We start from the raw sequence: 20,229 nt of genomic DNA, 5'->3' as shown, positions 1-20,229 counted from the left end.
CGTAGCGCTGTTGTTTCTCAGAATTTTCCACGTGGGATGCCACGATGGTGTTAGGTTTTGCCCAAAAATGGTTACTGAAATCAAAATGTATAAAGTATTTGGTCTCTCAATTGGCAAAACGGGATACTTTTGGCCCCTCTCCACAGTTTTGAATTGTTTTGACTCCACGTAGCACGGTTATTTCTCAAAATTTTCCACATCGGACGCCACGATGTTGTTAGGTTTTGCCCAGAAATGATCACTGAACTCAAAATCATATACATTTGGTCTCCCAACTGTGCATTGTGGCTATCTCACATGGAAAACTTTAAGGAAAAACAGTTCCACGTGGATTTAAAACCATTCGAATCTGGAAGAGAGACTAAGAGTATCCGATTTTACCAATCGATGTACCAAATGGGTACGATTTCGAGTTGAGGGACCGTACGTTTCTAGACTTTACGACCAAAAATATGTTTTTCTCTAAAACAAATAGTTTTGACCTCACAATTCTCAAAACCATCTAGATTTGGTCCCTTGCACCACCAAAAGTGGTTTAGACGGTGTTGTGGCGGTGGTTTCATAGACCTGAAGGTCACACAATCACCACAAAACATTTGTCAAAACCATGAAAATAAGATATGAGGGATTAAATTTAAAATAAAATTCAGAGAAAAAATATTCAATTTCCCTCGATTTTCCCATCCCCTGATTTTCTAGCAAATATTCATTTTGTAGTTATTTATTTAATTTTCAAAAAAACATTTTTCAAATTTGTTTCTGAAATTTTCAAACATTAAATGCTGCTTTTTACTTTTCTTCGTATCGCTTCAGGTTTTGAAGAGAAAAAAAATCATTTTTCATTTTCCCTTGGTTTCACCTGTTTTTCATATTATTTTTTTGTTGAACTTTGATTATGTTGGAAATGGTACCACGTGTGCAACACCGTTGCAATTGTTAAAGACGTTTCAAATTGAAAAGGAACAAATCTACACGAGTGACCAAGAATACCTGGTAACAAAGCTGAGTGACCAAACTTAATTAGACTTTGAGAATTTGTTGGAGCAATATTTTTTTACGTATACACAAACAAAAGCACTATGCATATTGCCATCGCAAAAGATCTCCTAGTTCAAGTATATCAATGTGTCACTGACGTATAACTCCAGGCCCTACGCATCATCATCACACTTTTTATATTACGGAGTAGTATTCTTCTCCAATTCACTTGGGATTGTGTTGAGCTTTGTAATTATAATATTGTCTATAAAGAACTGTCATGCCTGCATGTTGGCGACACAAGAGCAAACTACGACCACTTCATAGGAGGAGATTGTGACTTGTAAAACTCTAAATCCGACGCGCGTCATAGTATGGCATGCAGGGGTTTTAATGCCACACCCCAAGTGCTGCACGGCTGGGCATATCTTGACTTCGCGATGGAGTAGCTAGGGTCGTAGCTAGGCGCGTAGGAACATGAAAAGTTGGTCTCAACATGGGGCGTCAGAATTCTACTCCTGCAACTAGCAGGATTAATTTTCTTCCTTTGGAGACACTGTGCTGTAGTCGCAATCAATCAAGGAATTTGGAGTTAATTGTCCTTGATGAGATATGACTTCGTCGTTGGCTCGTTGCTACGGTCGACCGGACCAAGTTCCAGTTTCTGAGGAATTGAAGGCACCTCCGGGCTCCGGTTGTCAATTCTTTGTCACCTCCCTGCACGACAAGTAAGAGAAATGTTTAGAGTCTTAATCAGCAGTTTACTTCTGTACCTCAGTTGTTGAATACTCTTGATCGCCCGCCTAACACGGTTTCCCAAGACATATTACATGTAAGGAGGTATGCAAAAGAAAAAACACAATGTGCTCAGGCAGCGGATCGCTTCTCTGTTCCAGAGGATGAACAACAGTTGCTGGTAAAACTTGCCAACATTACTACGTACTAATTTCTCTGTTTCTTCTTATAAGATTGCAAAACCGTTTTGACGGATTAATTTGATTTTGCAATCTTTTTTTTTTCAATATCGAAAAAAAGTTTGCAAAACCAAATTAACCTGTCAAAACGTTTTATAAAAGAGAACCCACAACCCAGGAAGTATTACTGAAGGAATGAAATGACTTATGTTTATCACCGACGACGATGACAACAACAACAACAACAACAAATCTACCAAAAACTAGAGTAGCCCTGGACTTGCCAACTTGGTTGTGCTGTTAGATTCAAAATGCATGGTTTCTTTTTGCTGACTTCACAATGACTTTTGGCAGTATAAATAATGATGTGCACGAGCAAGAAGTCAGCATACATGGCTGTCATCAACTGACAAAAAGTGTACCACCGGCAGCCTCTGTTTCTTGTTCAATCTACACGACTACACTTGGAACTCTGTCCCTGCAGTCTGAATCCTTGCTAGCTGCTGCTTGCAGCAGAGTTACTTGTCCTTTTTATGCAACAGAAAATGAGATCTACCGCTTGCATTTGCTGCATTTAAACAAAAGATGGAAACACCAAATCACATACGACGAACTATATAAGCATAAAGCTGGCGTTATCGGCAGATGTATTCACATTAATGCACCACGTTGGTCTTTGTCCTCGGTTCTTCAGCTTTTACAAAGTGTGTTGATTGTACCATATATAAGTGCATGCTAACCATGCTTAGACAATTGGAGGGCTTGCTTCGAGATTAAATAATGGATTACTTCTTTTGATTGCCCTCCTTCGATTTCATGATTACACGCCATTTGCTCTTTCAAATGTCTTGAAAGTAGACCTAACATGAGTACGGTCTTAAATCATAAACAATTGCAGAAGTTTGAGGTAGCAGTTGCACATCACTGACATCAGGTTTGGCAGCGTGACAGCATCTCAAGTATGTACCATTATGTAAACAGTTCAATACTTTCTCATGAAGAAAACTCAAAATAACAAGGCCTATTTTGACATTGCAAAACTGCAAAAGCCTCCGGCGGCTTCCATAACCAATATCTCGCGCGTGATCAAGCCAGTCATCTTTCCACGAAAAATACCAAGGCCTATTGAAGCAGGCTGCATGGACCCCTTTAAACATTTCGATCGTTGAATACAGAAGCAGGTTGTTGTTCTCAAAAGAAAATATCTCCACAGACTGCTCCTATCTCCCGCTTCTGTTCCCCTCCTTCAGCGAGAAATACACAAGCTAGGTCTACGATGCACAGCCAACGAAATTGGCCTGCTGCCTTTGTTTCTTACGGTATCGGGACAACACGAACGCAAACGCAAGCGCAGATAAATCTGCGATTTTTTCTTGAAATAAATCAATCGGCGAATCAGTCATGTAGTTGTTGTGTTTTACGCGTTTCTGTATATCGAAACCAAATTTTCAAAAGATTATAACTTCCACACAAGTGACACAACGTCAAAAACAATACTCAACCTTGTAAATAATTTTTCAACGCGACGTCAAACAATACGCCTCGGCCCTTTGTCTTGTTGGTAGCAGGCCCAGCAGTCTGACAGACATGGAAGGGCTTGTTCGTTGCTGGGCCTTGACACGCCGGTTATTAAGTACAGTACACACGAAAATACAGTACACGATTCTCAAAAAGAACAGAAAGTACAGTACGCCGGACACAATTTTCTCTTTTTGGTATACCAGCGTACCAGACGCCAGAGACAATATCTCTACCACACAGGAAGGAACTTGTAGCTGCATTTTCTTCCATCCGGTATACTAGTTCTTCTAGGCTGCAGTAAAAAAAAAGTTCTTCTAGGCTCCATGGCCTCTTCACTTCAGGTAATGCACAAAATAATCATATCTTCTGCAGGGACCTTCATTCATATCGCACTTCACTTTGCATAGTACGGAGTATTAATTAACTGAAGAGATCCTGCCACTTTTTTGGCGGTAAAGAGCAGTAGCTCCACTTCAGAGTGAAACCATTTTTTTGACGTGTTCATTCACTGGTTCACATTAGATTCAATTTTTACATCATATTTCTATTTTCTGTACAGCATCGTAGAAACGGTTTGATTGTTTTCTTACTTTTGTATACACTGGTAAGCACCCAGAATACAAAAAAAAAATGTTGGGGACGCTATTAATCTTACATAAATACCTGACAGAAAAAACTCAAGATTTTACTGAAACAATATGATTCTTCTTCTCATTTTTGCGCCTGAGTCACCTTCTACTCGTTCTGACCTGTGCCCGCGCCTCTGACCAGATAGAGCTTCTGCCCATCATTGACCATTTCGACATCCCGGACCCTCGCGCCATCCTCACAGAGCAAGCCCAAGCATGAACCTGACAAGCTCAGCTTCTCCTGGGCTGACCTGATGAGTTTATCGATCGTGTGAGGAATCCACAGCATCACCCCCTCTTTTCGCTTTACATCAGCATCCCATGGATGGTAAGGAAACACGGAGCACCGTCGTGGATGCATTTTATCTGGAAACAATAGTTCATTTTTATCAGAAATGACCAATTTGCAGGTGATTTCGCAGAGGTTCAAGCTTCTGAACTTGCCTGTCACTTCTTCGCCGCGTGTGGGGAACTTGGAGAGCTCTTCTGCTTTTGCTTGTTCCAGCAACATAATAAGCGGCTTACTACCAGACTTACGCCCTTCATCCAACGGAGTAATACCCCATCTGCATATATGGCAATGTACAGCTCAGCCATGCCTTCAAAGTTAGTACAAGCTTAGTATTTCTTCAATAAGAACATGACACACTTTTAGTGGTTTCAAGCTTGAATTGCATAGACGGAGGACAAAATTTTCTTTGGTGGTACCTGTCTGTTGTGAGCACACTTGCGCCTGCATCTACCAGAAACTTGGAAATCATATACAAGCCCTCTGCAGCGGCTATGTGGAGAGGCCTGCGGTGGTCATAGTCTTCTGAGTCTGCATTGGCACCATAAGCTAGAGCCCCCCGAATGAAATCGGTGTCTCCGTTTGATACTGCCATGCACAGATGGCTGCCGGCATTTTCAAGCTTCAGTTTGGCTCCTTTCCTAAACAACAATTTGGCCACACGGTCATGCCCCTGCTTCACTGCCTCCAGCAAGGGCGTATTCCCAAATTTATCTGGTGTTGAACAAATAAAAATGTATAAAATGTGTGATCACAGGATTGTACAAGTGGATATGCAAAATGCTGGAAATGGCAGCAGGGATGGCATTTCATTGAGTGAGCATACCAGTAAGATTGATATCAGCTCCTTCATGGACAAGGAACTGCACAATATCTTCATGCCCTTTGGAAGCTGCGAGATGCTGTGAGGAACATGATGGTCACACTTACATCAGGCGTACAATCTTTGCAATGAACGGTACATCATTCAGAATTACATAACCAGTTCTTAGTAATTCGTACCAAAGGAGATCGCCCATCATAATCAGTGTTCTTTGGATCAGCTCCAGCTCGGATTAAGCCATTCAGCTGATGAAGATCACCGTAAAAGGCGGCGGTATTTACTCTTAAGTTCAGCTCCAGCTCTTGCTTCCCTATATGAAATGTGATATCTGATTCTATTTGTTTGACCCGCTGACCATAGTCATCGCTCTGCAGTCAGAAGCAATGAAACCAGATGTACCCATGAAGACACCCGTAACTTTGTTATGAATTAACATAATACTATAATGCATCCAGTGACATCTTTACAGCAGTAAGTAAAGATGTGTACTAGATCAAATTAAACCAACTATACCAGCTCTCATTCTGACTGTTCATGCAAGATCAAATAAGAGGTAGGACGGTTCTAAGATTGGTACTAGTAAAGATAATATCTGTCATATTTCTTTCTACTGTTTACCTCAGTAAGGTTGCTCAAAAGTTTTCTTCCGTCAACGAAGTAAATCTCCAATATCTTTGTGAAGGACTCTTTATCCAGCCGTAAGAGCCTGCAAAGTTCACAAACACGAACAGTGCAGGGCTGTGGAATGTTACAAAGAATAGCAATCTCTCCGAAGGAACTTCCAGGCTCCAACATTATAATATTCTCTTCTTCACCATGCTCGTTAATCCCAACACCTTCCTGAATAGTGAACAGAACAAGAACATACGGTACTTAAGATGGATACATGACTGCTTATTCTTTATCTTTATCTTTACATTTGTAAAGATTTGAGTTGGTGGTTGTCCGTTCACCCTACTGAGACTACCCTTGCTTGATAAACAATCACTTGATTACCACTCTTTCAATGTGGTACCTGTATGTATCGTCATCTTTTGATTGTAATTGGTTGGTTTGACATATACCTTTCAGGTAATTGTTTCCTCAAATAGATATTTTGAGAGAATTCTTATTTAGAATAAAATTGGAAAATATGAGCACATACATATTTAAAACAACACATGTATGTAATATATATCTTTCATATCGTAGCAACACACGTGCATTTAGTATAAGGTAAAGTTTGAGCTAAGCATGGGTGAATCTGCACCAATTGACTCTGGACACGATTTTGTGGCAATAGGAATGTACCAAAGAACCTTGAAGAAAAAATATTTAGTTGTAGTACATCATATTACACAAAAACTTCAGTCAAAATCGACAGTATACTATAAATGCAAAAAAGAACATGTTGTGCCAAATATATGTGAATATAAATTGATGGTGTCCTTTTTCACCTTGTTTTTCTCCCAAATGGAAGAATATATATATATCTGTGTGTGTGTCCAATTGTCCATGAATTTTTCTGGGTATTCCTTCATATATTTAGTACTACAATATGCTGGATTTTTTTTCCGAAATTTAGTACCATGTACATCCAGACCGTTAATAGGTGCAGTGCACCCATGCTTTTAGAAGTCAAACTCCTAGAGGCCTGGAATGGATACAATCATACAAATGTGGAAACACTGCAAACAATTTAAGCAAGTAATATTTTGGAAAGGCGGTACTCAATAATAAAATCATCTGAACATCTAAAGATTCGAATAATTAAGCAATTAAATCATTGGGCTTGAACTCACCAGTTTACCCTGACAGACAAAGTACAATTGATCTACTGCCCTTCCTTGCTCCAAAATAACTTCTTCTGGTAAGAAAAATTCTTCTTGCAGCCTGATCACCTGCAAGGATAAAAAATGCACTAGAGATATCTTTGGAAATTTTATAATTTATAAAATAGATCAACATGCATAATTTGTCCAATGAAAATAATACGCACAACTTGTTGAATGAATTCTGCTGAACATCCTCTGAACAACGGAGACCTTTCAATATATGGCACGTACAATGTTTGCGAAATCTGCAAATACAAGTATGGCATCACTCACAACTGACAAAAACATACTTGATATGACATATAAGCAGACAAGTATATTGAATTGTAAGCTGACAATTATAGAGAAAAACAGTTTCAAACTGTATCACCAGACGGACGGCAAGATATCTAAAATACAGCTCATCACCTTTGCGCGAATAGAAACTGGGATATCCTGAAGCACAGAGGATTCAGTGCAGCTGCTCTCATACTGCAACCTGAAATGTCCTTTGATCTGTTCTTGGATATCATTTCCAAGTTTATTTCTCTTCATATACCTGATAACTTCATTCATTCTATCTCTAAATCGCTCGGTTCTGGAGCCTTTGACAATCATTGCAGTTATGTTACCGGCGAGGTAAGCTCCAAGAACCATATCGAAGGAAACATAAATCATGACAAATATCATTTCCCTAATATTTACAGCATGAATGTCACCATAACCTGCATAGGGAACATGGTATCTTATCATTTAAAATACCTGGCTAAGTTTCCATAAAAACAGTTATGGAAAGGCGCAAACTGTTTGTTGAAACATGAGATCAAAGCATACCGACAGTTGCCATGGTGACGATGGCAAAGTACAGTGATGTCATATAACGTTTGGTAAGATCAATCTCCCTGAAATGAGAATAGCTGTAGTCTCCTAACTGCAAACTCCCTATCCATGTATATCCTTCCATTGATTCAGGAAGTGTTGTTGCCAGGTAATAGAAGATACAAGCTGCTGTGTGTGTACAATATAACTCCACGACTATGAGTTTCACTATCCTTGTGAACAGGTAATTCACACGAATGTCCTTTTCCAAATCCTTAAAGAATTCTGTGACCTTTAGAGCTCGTGCTAAGCGAATCCACAATAGGTATCTTACTTCTTCTTTACGTCCACAAGCCTGTTTTAGAGTTCATCATATGGAAAGGAGAATAGGTTAGCTAAATGTTAACCACAGCACAAAATCAAGACTGCATGTTACCAGTGAAACTAAAATCCTTAGCGAAAGAGTAACCTTGTAGATAGCATCCCATGGCAAGCAGCCAAGGAGATCAAATATGAAACTTGATTTGCAATACCTGAATTTAAAAAGCAAATATATCAGTGGTTAAAACTCTGAAGTACTTAAATGTCACATTTGAGTTACTAGAGAACATATTCATAAAATACTATTCGAGAAAATATTTCATAAAATACAAACTGTTAGAAGCAATCTTGCAGTTGAGTCTAGTTAGAAGTCTTCGGAGTTTTTCCTTGCATGTGTTATGCCTCAGTAGCTTGTGGTGTATAATCTGACTCGTAGTTCTTGAACATGTTGGGCTTTAGAGTGGGAATGCGGCTAGAAATTCTTGTATCGACTCCAATCATATACCATATCTGAGTTGGTTAAAAAGCTAGTACTTTGAGCGATGTGCACACGTTTGTTTGTCTTAAGATAAAAATGAGAAAAGGGCGCAAGGATTATGCTCCACAAAATTGAAAGAAATTTGTTCTCAGTGTGTTAAATCCTTGAGCTAAAGATAACACAAACTCCTAAATAGAGGGTCTCTTTTATTCTTGCAAGAATCAAATTTGAATGTACAACCCCCAAATGGCACTTGCAAAAAATTTCATTTAAGAAACTTCAGAATAATTGAAAGTCACATCACATCACATTTAAGGTCCATCCATTTCTGTGAGTAAATTAAACTATTTAGCTAAGGATGGGATGTAAATAACTAAATATTACCGGAGGGCGATAGAGGTTGGATTGTATACAATGCGGTACGTTTCCGGGTCACGGTACGCCACAACAAACTTCAGAACAATATCTATAAGGAAGGCAATCTGGCCAGCTATGTCCAAGAAGAACAGCTTCCTAGGGAGTCCCCTGAAGAATCCAAATTCGAAGGGTGTAAGGAAGGAACTATACACTGCCCAAACCACTATGAACCTGGTCCATAACCGATATGACCTGCAGCAACACCGTCAAAAAACAAAAACAAAAACAAATCAGTAAATTAGCACACTCCCATTAACATAGGATTTATTGTAACAGTATAAGTTGTTCATACTTTCTAGCATTTGATTGAGCAAGAAGCCAACAATATTCTCCAATGCTTCAAGCTTGGAGGACCAGCCTTTGGACGTTGGAGGGTTAGTGCGGTGGTTTCATGGTTCCCCCCCCCCTAGCCCACCAGGGATCAATTAAACCCCAAGTTTGACATCCCGTATGTCTCATAAAAAGTTGTTTATCCTTTCAGTGGTACACAACATACTCGTCGATAGCGAGTAACCATCCGTGCGTACGTCAATCTCGAGGCTCCGTGACTTTGTAATCGGCGTTTCTCAAAAAAAAATCAAGTTTGAAAAATATTCAACTCAGCCATGTAATTTTGTTGTGTAGGGAAGTCGAATTCAGAAGTTAAAGTAGCAAGAACTACACAGATCCTTTGTGAATTAGGTCAAAAGAAGTAGCTAGGGCAAGTGAGCCCTCTGTTTAAGCACTGCTGCTCACATCAGAGTTGATCGATTTTACCAGGTGAGATTGTACACATACCTCATGATGCACATGAACATGACTGGGCCTGTGCTGACACGGCCAAGAGGGCCAGAGTGGGTAGTGGGTTCCTCTTGTGCACAGATCCAATATATGGTATTGATAATAAATTAATTAAGATGTAACCACATGGAATGAAATAAATTTAGATGGTTATATGAATGTCGCAGAACAACTCATCTCCAATGTGATCTGTCACACCTCATCATGAAATAGCGAAACTAAGAACAAAAGTCATACTGATAAGTTCTCATCTGACTTATAGTTTGACACGGTCATGTTAGCCTACGAATCAACTTAAATATTCCTCAATATTATGATTAATACTCCAGTCACCCTGATTAGTAGTTTAGGTGAATTTAAATCATCAGGTGAACAAATCAAATTTTGAGTGCAGAGCCTGGTGGCAGGGTAGAGGCCTTTGACCATTATATATTGTATTGACTAGTACTTAACAGCTAGATATGCATGTCAGCATGTATGTTGCTAAAACTTAAAATCATATGTTATTGCGGTTTGTCCTTCTACGCAACATTAACATATCCCAGATTTACAGGTGTTACATGGCAATCTCAGGACTGTTTGAGTATTCATGCAGGAGAGAAAGAAGCAGAGGCTGGGCATTTCAACCTCCTTTTCGGAAAAAAAAGAGAGAAAGAATCAGAAGCTGAAAGTGGTCCGGTATAATATGCATAGGATCTGGGAGTAAGGATCGTAGGCTACCGGTCAGCACTGCAGTCAAACTGTTTTCTCCTTCTCAGTTTTCTGAGAGAAATCGGAGGCGGTTTTTCACCTCTGTTTCCTAAAAAAGCATCCCACTCTCATTATCTGCTTCATTTGTATCCGACCAACAAGCCCCAAAAGGAACATCTTTCTCATTAGTACGACACATCTCTTTTCCCCTCTTTTTTTGGGAAAGGATGGCACATCTCACATCTTCTCTATCTAGCCTAAGAACAAAACATATTTTATTGTTGCCAAAGCACATGTTATAGCATGTTGTACTTGTACAACTACGATTTTTATTTCTTGCATTTTCATTGGAAATAGCAATTATTCATTTGTTGCATCAGATCAGATGTGCATGCACCCGTGGCTTTAAAATTCATTTCTCGTTTGTTTAGATGTGGATTCAAACAATGGTGCATCAGTGCAAAAAGAAAAGAAAAGAAAAACGATTTCCTCAACTTCACTCAATCTATCCATTCAATTCCGCTATTAAACATCATTAGAAGAATCATACGACCACATCAGGGCTTACAAAAATACCACACCAAATAAACTTTTGTTTGCAGAACACTGGAAAACATTTTTTTCACTTAGACCATTTAAAATGTTTTCTTTAATGCGAATCTAATGGCATAATTGTATAGCACCTAATAACCCACATATTATTGGTCTGGTAATTGTTAGTCAAAGTTGAGTCTCGAATTGCATGTGTGCTTTGTGTTATGGAACTGTGTTATAAAACGGAGGAAGTAGTATTAAATTTCCGTGTGGTGGCTGTCGGCCGCCCAAAGCAAAGGCATCCGGATTTGAGTTCGATCAAGCTTGTATAGAACGAGGTGAATGGGGAGAGGGAGCTAAGGTGGCCGTGTGCGTGTACTTACTTGTTGTCCGGGTGGATGATGAGGCCGTGGAAGAACCCGGCCTCCCCGTGGTGGCGACGGCTGCCGTGGAGAGGAGGGAGGCGGCCGGTGAGCTCGAGGCGGTTGTTCCGCCACGACGGCGACCGGTCGGAATCCACGTCCTCATTCTCCTCCTCCGCTCTCCTCTTCAGCCTCGTTGGCATTATCGAGCTAGCAGCGCATGCACCACTGCCCCGCGCGTAGGTAGTACTCCAGTAGCAGTAACGAGCTTGGGTTCGCAACTCAATTTGAACTGGATGGATGTATCATGTATGACGCGACAAGTGAGGGAAAGCGACGGTTCTTGTAGGCCTGCAACGTGGCAGCGTTGGTGTCACGCGGGCCTTCCTCGCGCTGCCACCAAGGTCCCTCCGTTGACATCACAGCAAAATGTGCAAGGGGATGCTCATCGGCGAGCGACCCGCGCGGCTACGGACATCCATCGCCCACTCTCGAAAAGCCCCTAAAATGTCAACCCCAAAATAGAGTAGAGTATTTTACTTCAACTACAAGAGTCGAGAGTTTCAAGCCCAAAAGAATCACGCTTTAACGAGAAGAACATAAACATATAACCAGAAGAACTCTCAGGCTCCAACATCTAAAGAGTCTCCTCTTGACCATCTTCGCCAATGCCAACACCTTCCTGGACACCGTAGGAACATATCATAATTTAGTATCGAAGTAACTCGTTGTCAATGAACATTTTCTAAATGTAAGTTATAACGTGGAACCACCAAAAGGAATTGAGAGTATACTCCTTTTATTAAGGTATGCAATACAAAACTCATCCAAATGCCCAAAGAGTCAAAGAACAAAGAAATTATTCCACTTGTACCCACCGGTTCACCGTGACAAAGTATATCTGATCAACTGCACTTCCTTGCTCCAAAATAGCACCTCCTGGTAGGAAGAACCAAAGCTTCAGTGCAGCTGCTCTCATACTGCAATCTCAAATGTCCCTTGATCTGTTCCCTTATGTCCTTCCCAAGTTTATTTCTGTTCATACACCTGATAATTTCTTTCATTTTGTCACGAAATCGCTCGGTTCTCAAGCCTTTGGCAATAAGTGCAGTCATGTTACCAATGAGGCAGGCTCTGATAATCATATCAAAGGAAACATAAATCATGATAAATACCATTTCCCTGACATTTACAGCATGAATGTCACCATAACCTGTAGAGGAGAAAGAATATCTTAGCACCTCAACATACAGTCTAAATTTCAGAGGAAAAAAGGAGATTGAAAGGTAAAAACTATGTGTGAAAACGTGACAGGTAGACTTACTAACAGTTGCCATGGTGACAATTGCAACATACAACGATGTCCTGTTTTATAGTTCATCAGATAGAAACAAGAACAGAAAATCGACATGTTATCCACAGGATAAACTGCACACCATATGTTAAGAGCCTAATTTGATGTAAATGGTTGTACAAGCATGTGTTGTTGTCTATTCCACTACAGCATATCGAGCAGTTAAGCAAGTGATTAGGTGTAAATATATCTGCTTTCGGCCTTCTTCAATAATGAGCTCTGCAAACACCAGACAAAGGAACTGGTGATTACCCAACCAGTTGTGCCCTTATTAGCAACAAATTTTGACCAGCTGCCACAATATGCGATGAATGAGATTGCAGGGACTTCAGTATGACCTATATTTAAATGTACTGCTATAACGCAGCTTATGATTGCAGAGTGCAGACAATTATGATCACAAGGGCATCCATTAAATTAGGTTAGTCGGGCTCATAAGCTGGTTTTCTAATTCTCACATAAGCTTAACAAACTTTGATTTTCCCATCACAATTAAACCTTGATATTGTCACTCATGGTTAATCTGAAGCAAACTTCATGGCTCCATCCTTTGAGCAAAACAGATTTCATGGTGCTAACTAAGCATACTCTTATGTGGTCATCCTTTTGGGTGTGGTGTCATGCTGCATAAAATGCTTTAATCTGTCTGTTTCACCAATGACAGGCAGCCATTCCATGAGAATATCAATGGTCACGTAATCAGGAGTACACCTCCCTTCCCTCATGAGGTCCATCAGTTCAAATGCCTTTTCTGGCATGTTCTTATCACGAAGACCCTTCAACAATGCATTGAAGGTTGTTACATTTGCAGGCACATGCTTCTCCCTCATCTCATCAAACAGTTCAATTGCTAAACTAGTATCTCTGCTCTTGCAGAGGAAGTCAATCAAAGTATTGTATATCACGGTGTTGGGCTGAATGCCAGATTCATCCATAGACCGGAAAATCCTCAACGCCTCATCAATTTGACCAACTTTGCAATATCCATGTATAAGTGTACCAAAGGTGACCACAGAAGGCCGGCAACCACCATCAATCATCTTCCCCAATAATTCATCCACAGCCAAGAAATCTCCTGCTTTGCACAGGCCAGACAACAAGGTATTGTAGGTGTATACATCTGGTTGGAGACCGGCTTCCTTCATCTCCCCAAGCAACTCATAAGCCTCATTCAGCCTCTTCCTCCTACAAAATCCACCAATCAAAATATTGTATGCTTTTGCATCCAGCTGAAAGCCTGCCTTCTTCATTGACGTCGCCATTGACCAAGCATCATCCAACCTCCCTGCTTGTGTCAATCCTGATATCATGGTGAAATACATGATTGCATCTGGTGAGTTTCCTTCATCCACCATCTCATGGAACAACTCCATGGCCACACCCACGTTGTTGGTGTGGAGGAAAGCCCCGACCAGAGTGCTGTAGGTCACCGCATTGCCCCTGGCTTCAGGCCAAACTGTTCTTTTCTCCCTGAAGAACTCCAGCGCAGCCCCAACCCTCCCTACCCAGCATAAGCCACCAACAATCGTGTTCAGAGTAACAGCATTCGGTGTCACACGCTCCTTCTCCATCTTCGCGACCAACTCACACGCCATGCCAACATTCCCCGCACGGCAAAATGCATGGGCCAAACAGTTATAAGTAACCGTGTTGGGCGCACACCCATGCACACTCCTCATCCTCTCTTCCACAAATTTCACGGCCTGCTGCAGCCTCCCAGTCTTGCACAACCCATCCACGATGTTGTTCAGCATGACAACATCCGGGCAAACGTCCGACTCTGGGCCGGACATTCCATCAAGCACGCTGAGCGCATCCCCCACGCGGCCAGCTTTGCAGAGGCCTTTCACGAGTATGCCGTAGGTGACAACGTTGGGCCGGACGGAAGCATCCCGCATGGAGGCGAAGAGTTGGGTCATTCCGGGAAGGTCCCCTGCTTGAGCGAGCGCGTCGAGGAGGGTGTTGAACGCAGAGGTGTCCGGCGGCGGGGCGCCAGCGGCGAGCGAGTCGCGGAGGAAACGAGCGGCGTCGGCGGAGGAGGACGGAGAGCGCGAAAGGATCTTGTAGAGGAGAGCGGAGAGGATGCGCGGGGAAGGGGGCGGGAGGCGGTGGCATGAGGGGAGGGAGAAGAGGAGCGCAAGGGACGCGGGGTCGAAGCCGTGGTAGGGCGCGGCGAGGAGGGAGTATAACTCGGCTGCGAGTGATGGCGCGTCGCGGAGGAGGGTGAGGGCGGAGGCGGAAGGAGTGGGCGCGGAGAGAAGGTCGGCGAGGAGGGAGGCGGCGGTCGGCGTTTGGGTTGGTGGGGAGGCGGCGGAGGAGGAGGAGACGGGGCGCTTTGCTCGCAGTTTAGGGAGCGCCGCCGCGAGACGCCGGGCTGCGGACATTGTTGGAGGCGGAAGCGCCGATGCGGGAGGGACCGAACGGAAACTGGAAAGAAGGTGTCAACCGGCGGAGAGCCGGAGACCCGGCGCCGTGCGGCAGAGTTCGAAATGGGTTCGCTGTTTGGGGGAAACAACTCGTATCACGTCCTCGTCCTCTGTACTTTAAAATGACTATCCAAATTATACATGGTTGAGAGAATTTTGCACGTTCAAATCATTTTGTTTGGACCCATTGGAATTTTATGTTGTTATTTGAAATTTTAGGGACTTAATAAATTCTATTTTTCGTTTCAAGGATTTACTAAAGGCTGGTAACATTCCAAATTTCCAATTTGGATTTTTCAAGGATTTACTAAAGGCTTGTAACATTCCAAATGTTCAATGTTATTAGAAGCATATAATGTTCATGTTCATTTTTTCAGCATCATTTGAATTTTTTGGTGAAATATGTTATATGTTTAGTACAACCATATACAAGGATGTAAACTTCATTTTATTTATTTTCATACACTAAAGTGATCCTAGACTATGCACAATACACACGCAGAGAGTGTTTGGATTTTCCAAATCTTGGTCTGACAAGACAACATCTCAGTGCTTTCAATGTTAACTCAGATATCCCATATTTGATTTCAAAAGCAACACTTGATCCTTTCTAGACCATGGATATTGATCTTGCATCATTCACTCATGCAACCATGCGTCTATAAACTGCATATGCTTGTATATGCTAATATTGGTCCAACACACCAAGTAACTATGTTCATATCAAGGAAAAGTTGAGTGAAAAAATCAATGTGCATGTTGTCATTTGTAGATTACTTAAAGGGTTGAGAAGAGAGAAATTAAAAAATCAGGACACGGCGTCAAGGGATTAAATTTCCTATGCTCATCTATTAAGTCAGAATACTGTGAATGATCGCGTGACAAAATTGAGATATGCTTCGATCTGATGACAGTTCATGAATCATTTATTGTCCGTATGTATATATTTGAGAGAGAGAGAGAGATAGTAATCATACAATTAAGCGTACATTTATTGCTGACCAAAGTTTCATTAATTGGTCACTACAAAGTGCCAGCGAAACCCGCTAACTCATGATAGAATTCGGTGTGCTCTAGGCAGGATGGCGGCGACCACAGTATAAGGGTTCCACTCTAGAACAGTTATTTAGGCAACCTAAGTTTTTTTACATGTTTTCAAAAGACCCTAGGTATATATTGTAGAAGTGTTATTATGCAAGCACTAGCTTAATTTTAAGCCACATAGTGCAGACATACCATGAATATAGTGGTTAATCGATACATAAATGATGACATCAAATTCACCACACCTGCACGCGATTAAGACTAGGTAGACAAACATCTATATTTTTATTCATTGGTGCGGTAAACTGTGGCACACAAACGTAGTATGTTGTTAATTTATATATATTTTAGTTCTGGTATATCTAAATTTAATATTGTATATCGAACATGGATTGCATCCATTATTGTTTAACTAATAAAAGATATGGGAAAAAATATTGTTGCTGCATGACCATCTATAAATACAATGTCCCAGTACTCACCCTCTCCACACCTTTTCTCTTCAGAGTTCATATTGTTCATTGTGTTCAGTAGTATCCAACTCCCTCTAGTTCACTATGAATCTAGGAGCCAATATAGATCAGGATTGGACCTCCTCCGAGGTAGAGGAAGCAAGGTCGATCATCACTGGCGGATATCATGAAGAGAACAAGAAGCTCAACATCATCAGTGAGCTTCAAGAAAAGTTCCCTTCAAAGCCCATGCATCAGGTAAGAGACTTGTACGTTGATATCTTCGTGGAGATGAGTATGACGCAGTGTCAAGAAAAGGAGTACGGTGGTGCCGATAGAATGCATGGTGTCATCTGCACCATTGATGGGCATGTGAATAAGAACTATGGGGTACTGGAGGAGGAGGTCTCCATGGACGACAAGGAGTTTTCGCATGGTTTCCCATTGAAACATGCGGGAGTCGTGGAGACTATGAAGGAGGTGCCGGTGCCGAAGGAGAACAAGGGAGAGGTGTTGGAGAACAAGATGTCCATCCATCAGCCAGTTGAGCATTGTACCAAAAGGTTTTGGACCACGGAGGAACACAGGTTATTTCTTTGCCATCCTTTGTTAGTCAAGATATTGTTTTTTCTCTTCATTATTGTTTCGCTGATGTCATGTCCATTTTAAACACAAGTATATTAATTAAGTATGATATATGTATTGATTGTTATAGGACGAGCAATTTAGTTTTTTTTCACTCTTCTGCAGAATATATGGATAGAGTACATTTTGTATTATGGGAGTAAAATGATAACATGGTAGCATTACTCGTTTGTTTATAATAAATTTAAGATTGCTAGCTAGTGCAAGTATGGTCATGTCATGGTTATTAATATGACCACAGTAATTATGAAATGTTTGCTCACCAATCATTTGATATCATATCTAAATTAATGGGAATAAAAAATAAACATTTGTTGCGAATGATTAGATATGTATACAAATGTTTCTAGATGTAAATGCTTAAAATATTGTTTTTGAATTATTTCATTTAGTAAATTACACACAACTTCTTTGAAAGGATATGTGTGGTTAGCATCCATATATCTAGAAAACCATATCTCCGTGGTACTATTTGCTTCAACTAATGAAACAACTATCAGTCACTATTTTAATCAAAAATTAGAGCCTGACCTCGTTATTGTAGGCTCTTTCTTCGAGGGTTGAGGGGCTATGGCAGTGGAAAGTGGAAGGACATTTCCAAGTACTTCGTCACATCCAGGACTCCGGTTCAGATTTCGAGCCACGCACAGAAGTACTTCAAGAGGCTACAGAGCAAAAGATCAGGGATGCAACGCTATAGCATCCATGACGTAGAGCTCGACGAGGAGATGGAAAATAGTTCTAGGCCTAGCAAGCATGCTGCCACAATACCTACAAGCTCTTTCCACCAGGTTCCGTCGAACCCATGTGTCACTATGGACAACATTGCTCGTTTCAAATTTCCTTTCTAAAAGCCGGTGCAAAGTGAGAAGTGTATGATGGTTTAGGTTGTAGATCCACTGAGGCGCTTCAGAGATTTATTCCTACCAGTGGTTCAAGCAATACATTCCATAATGATTACCATGTTTAGCATTTCAATATAACTTGACTGAGCAGTTTATTGAAACTCTTACCAAAACAAAGAGTTCACTTGACATATAAATTTGATCCCAGAAACTTGAAAATTAATGCATCGAAATTTGGTTTAAGCCCCAGCCAGCCCTGCCAAAATTTTGGCACTACCAAAGCATGGGCATGACCAAAATTTTGGTGAGCTCTAGTTGTTTGGTTTGCAGCAAATTTTGCTACCAAATATTTGGCAAAATGCTCAGGCCTGTGTTTGTTTTGCAGCCATTTAGCTTGACAAACATTCAACAAGTTGTTTTGGTTTGATCTAATTGAATCAAGCCGATTCTGATACGGCGGTGATTCTGCAAGCTCTAGCAATACCTGTTGTTTAGGGTTTTAGTATGTTGTAGGTAGTAATCGGTGATTCTGCAAAATAGATGAAAGTGATAGCAGCAAGGAATATATGGTGTAAGTTTTCTAATCAAGAAAAAAAAGTTTCGATCCAGCAAATTTGAAGAACGGCATTAAACTGCTCCGCTGACCTTGTGAACAACTCAACCCAATTAGAGTAAACGGAGGCAAACCTGTAGGATTCCCTTGCACGGGACCATCTCCACGCGATCGGGAGCAATATGCCTAAATAAACACAGAGTTCTGTTGACTGTACCGCCGGAATTTTCAGTTTCTTCTTCAACTCTGACCAACGTCCGCCTCGTCGATTCATGTATCTCCGGTGAACTATGGACCAATTGCTTCGAACTGTACACTCATAGACACCTGATCTGTGTTCCCCCTCAATCTATTTTGAGTTTCGGCATCTGCATCGCCAGTCCAGTGCGCCGCTGCCGTACTTCGAGAAGGAAACGCGAAGGACAGAAGACAGAGAAGGTCGAGAGAGGAGAAATCACGGGAGAGAATTTGGTTGCCAAATTGTTGGCGGAGGATTTCAGCGCCCTCGTCTCGCCCTCGAGTTGGCGAAAAAACAATGGACAGGCTCGGGCTGAGCTGGGCTGGCCAAATTGTTGGTGTCAATCCAAACGGAGGCCAAAAGTTGAGGGCACGCCAATTATTTGGTAAGGCCGGCATTGGTATAGAACCAAACGGACCCCAAGAGCCCGTCTACCTGCTTGAGTGGGCTGCCTGCCTGCCTCGCGAGCCACCAGTTTGAAAATGGGATTACACCAACGACTTAAACTTGATTTTACACAAAACCCCATGTATTTCCTCAGATGGCAGGTAACGATTGGGCAACTGGGTGAAAGAGGACTCCCCAAATCCCCAACCCAATCGGCCTCAAGAAAAAAAAAAGCCCCAACCCAATCCCCAATGCCCTGCCTGATTCCATCCCTATCGACGAGGGGGTTACCGTCGCCGGCGGGCCGCTCCCTCAGCACGCAACACCAACCAACTGGGGCACCACGAAGCGACTGCACGGCTGGCGGCGGCGGCCCTAAATCCACATGCTGGCGGCGGCGGCGGCAGAGGCTACCTACGGTGGCTTGCTTTCCCTGCGGTGGCGCTGGCCCCAGGAGACCGGCAGGCCACGGCGATGTCCCCCCGCGCGGTGCTGACCCCAGGCAACGACGAATGTCGGGGGGATGACCTCGAGTAGGGTCATGACGACACACTTTAACCGAGATGATGAAGGCAAAGCCAGCACGGGCATGTGCGTCGGCATCCTTAAGCCAATCTAATACTAAGTCGGCATACCAAGTGTATACCGGCATGACTATCTTGTCTTATATGGTTGCAGGATAAGGACGAGTACTTTAATCTCAGCCACCGCCGAGATGGCTCAACGGTCTTATCCTTATCTCATGGCGCAAATTAAAACAACGTTCTCTTTTTCACGGGAAAGCAGACGTTGCTTACGTTGCGGTGCCAGGAGAGTGCGCAGAGAAGCACCAAAAGAGAATCAGTGACGGAAGCCGGCAGGAGGTTGTTGTACTTGTTGCAGGACGCCAGAAAAAGTAAAGTTGTCTTGTCTCCTGCGGTGCCACCCGGAGGGAACC

At 42.0% G+C, this 20,229-nt stretch overlaps 3 protein-coding genes across 3 annotated transcripts; 1 reads left to right on the top strand and 2 right to left on the bottom strand.

The window, feature by feature from the left end:
* Positions 1 to 3,885: 3,885 nt before the first annotated feature.
* On the bottom strand, positions 3,886 to 19,252 carry LOC100821262 (potassium channel KOR1). The gene is made up of 15 exons (XM_003560806.4): positions 18,802 to 19,252; positions 12,227 to 12,561; positions 11,370 to 12,030; positions 8,950 to 9,174; positions 8,236 to 8,299; positions 7,782 to 8,121; positions 7,377 to 7,672; positions 7,133 to 7,213; positions 6,936 to 7,034; positions 5,773 to 5,994; positions 5,334 to 5,522; positions 5,158 to 5,233; positions 4,751 to 5,045; positions 4,487 to 4,608; positions 3,886 to 4,408 (listed from the first exon to the last, which is right to left on the bottom strand). The coding sequence occupies exons 3-15, from the start codon at positions 11,549 to 11,551 to the stop codon at positions 4,149 to 4,151; spliced, it is 2,451 nt and encodes an 816-aa protein (XP_003560854.1). The 5' UTR covers positions 11,552 to 12,030; positions 12,227 to 12,561; positions 18,802 to 19,252; the 3' UTR covers positions 3,886 to 4,148.
* On the bottom strand, positions 12,127 to 18,803 carry LOC100820965 (pentatricopeptide repeat-containing protein At3g61520, mitochondrial). The gene has a single exon (XM_024457969.1). It carries the CDS (start codon positions 15,084 to 15,086, stop codon positions 13,293 to 13,295), a length of 1,794 nt encoding a protein of 597 aa, XP_024313737.1. The 5' UTR covers positions 15,087 to 18,803; the 3' UTR covers positions 12,127 to 13,292.
* Positions 16,730 to 17,387, top strand: LOC104582208. The gene is made up of 2 exons (XM_014896255.1): positions 16,730 to 17,211; positions 17,375 to 17,387. The coding sequence occupies exons 1-2, from the start codon at positions 16,730 to 16,732 to the stop codon at positions 17,385 to 17,387; spliced, it is 495 nt and encodes a 164-aa protein (XP_014751741.1).
* Positions 19,253 to 20,229: the final 977 nt, after the last annotated feature.

The sequence above is a fragment of the Brachypodium distachyon genome, chromosome 1 (assembly GCF_000005505.3).
Source record: "Brachypodium distachyon strain Bd21 chromosome 1, Brachypodium_distachyon_v3.0, whole genome shotgun sequence".
In the NCBI taxonomy this organism is placed as follows: Eukaryota; Viridiplantae; Streptophyta; class Magnoliopsida; order Poales; family Poaceae; genus Brachypodium; species Brachypodium distachyon.
This window is presented reverse-complemented; position numbering and strand designations above follow the sequence as displayed.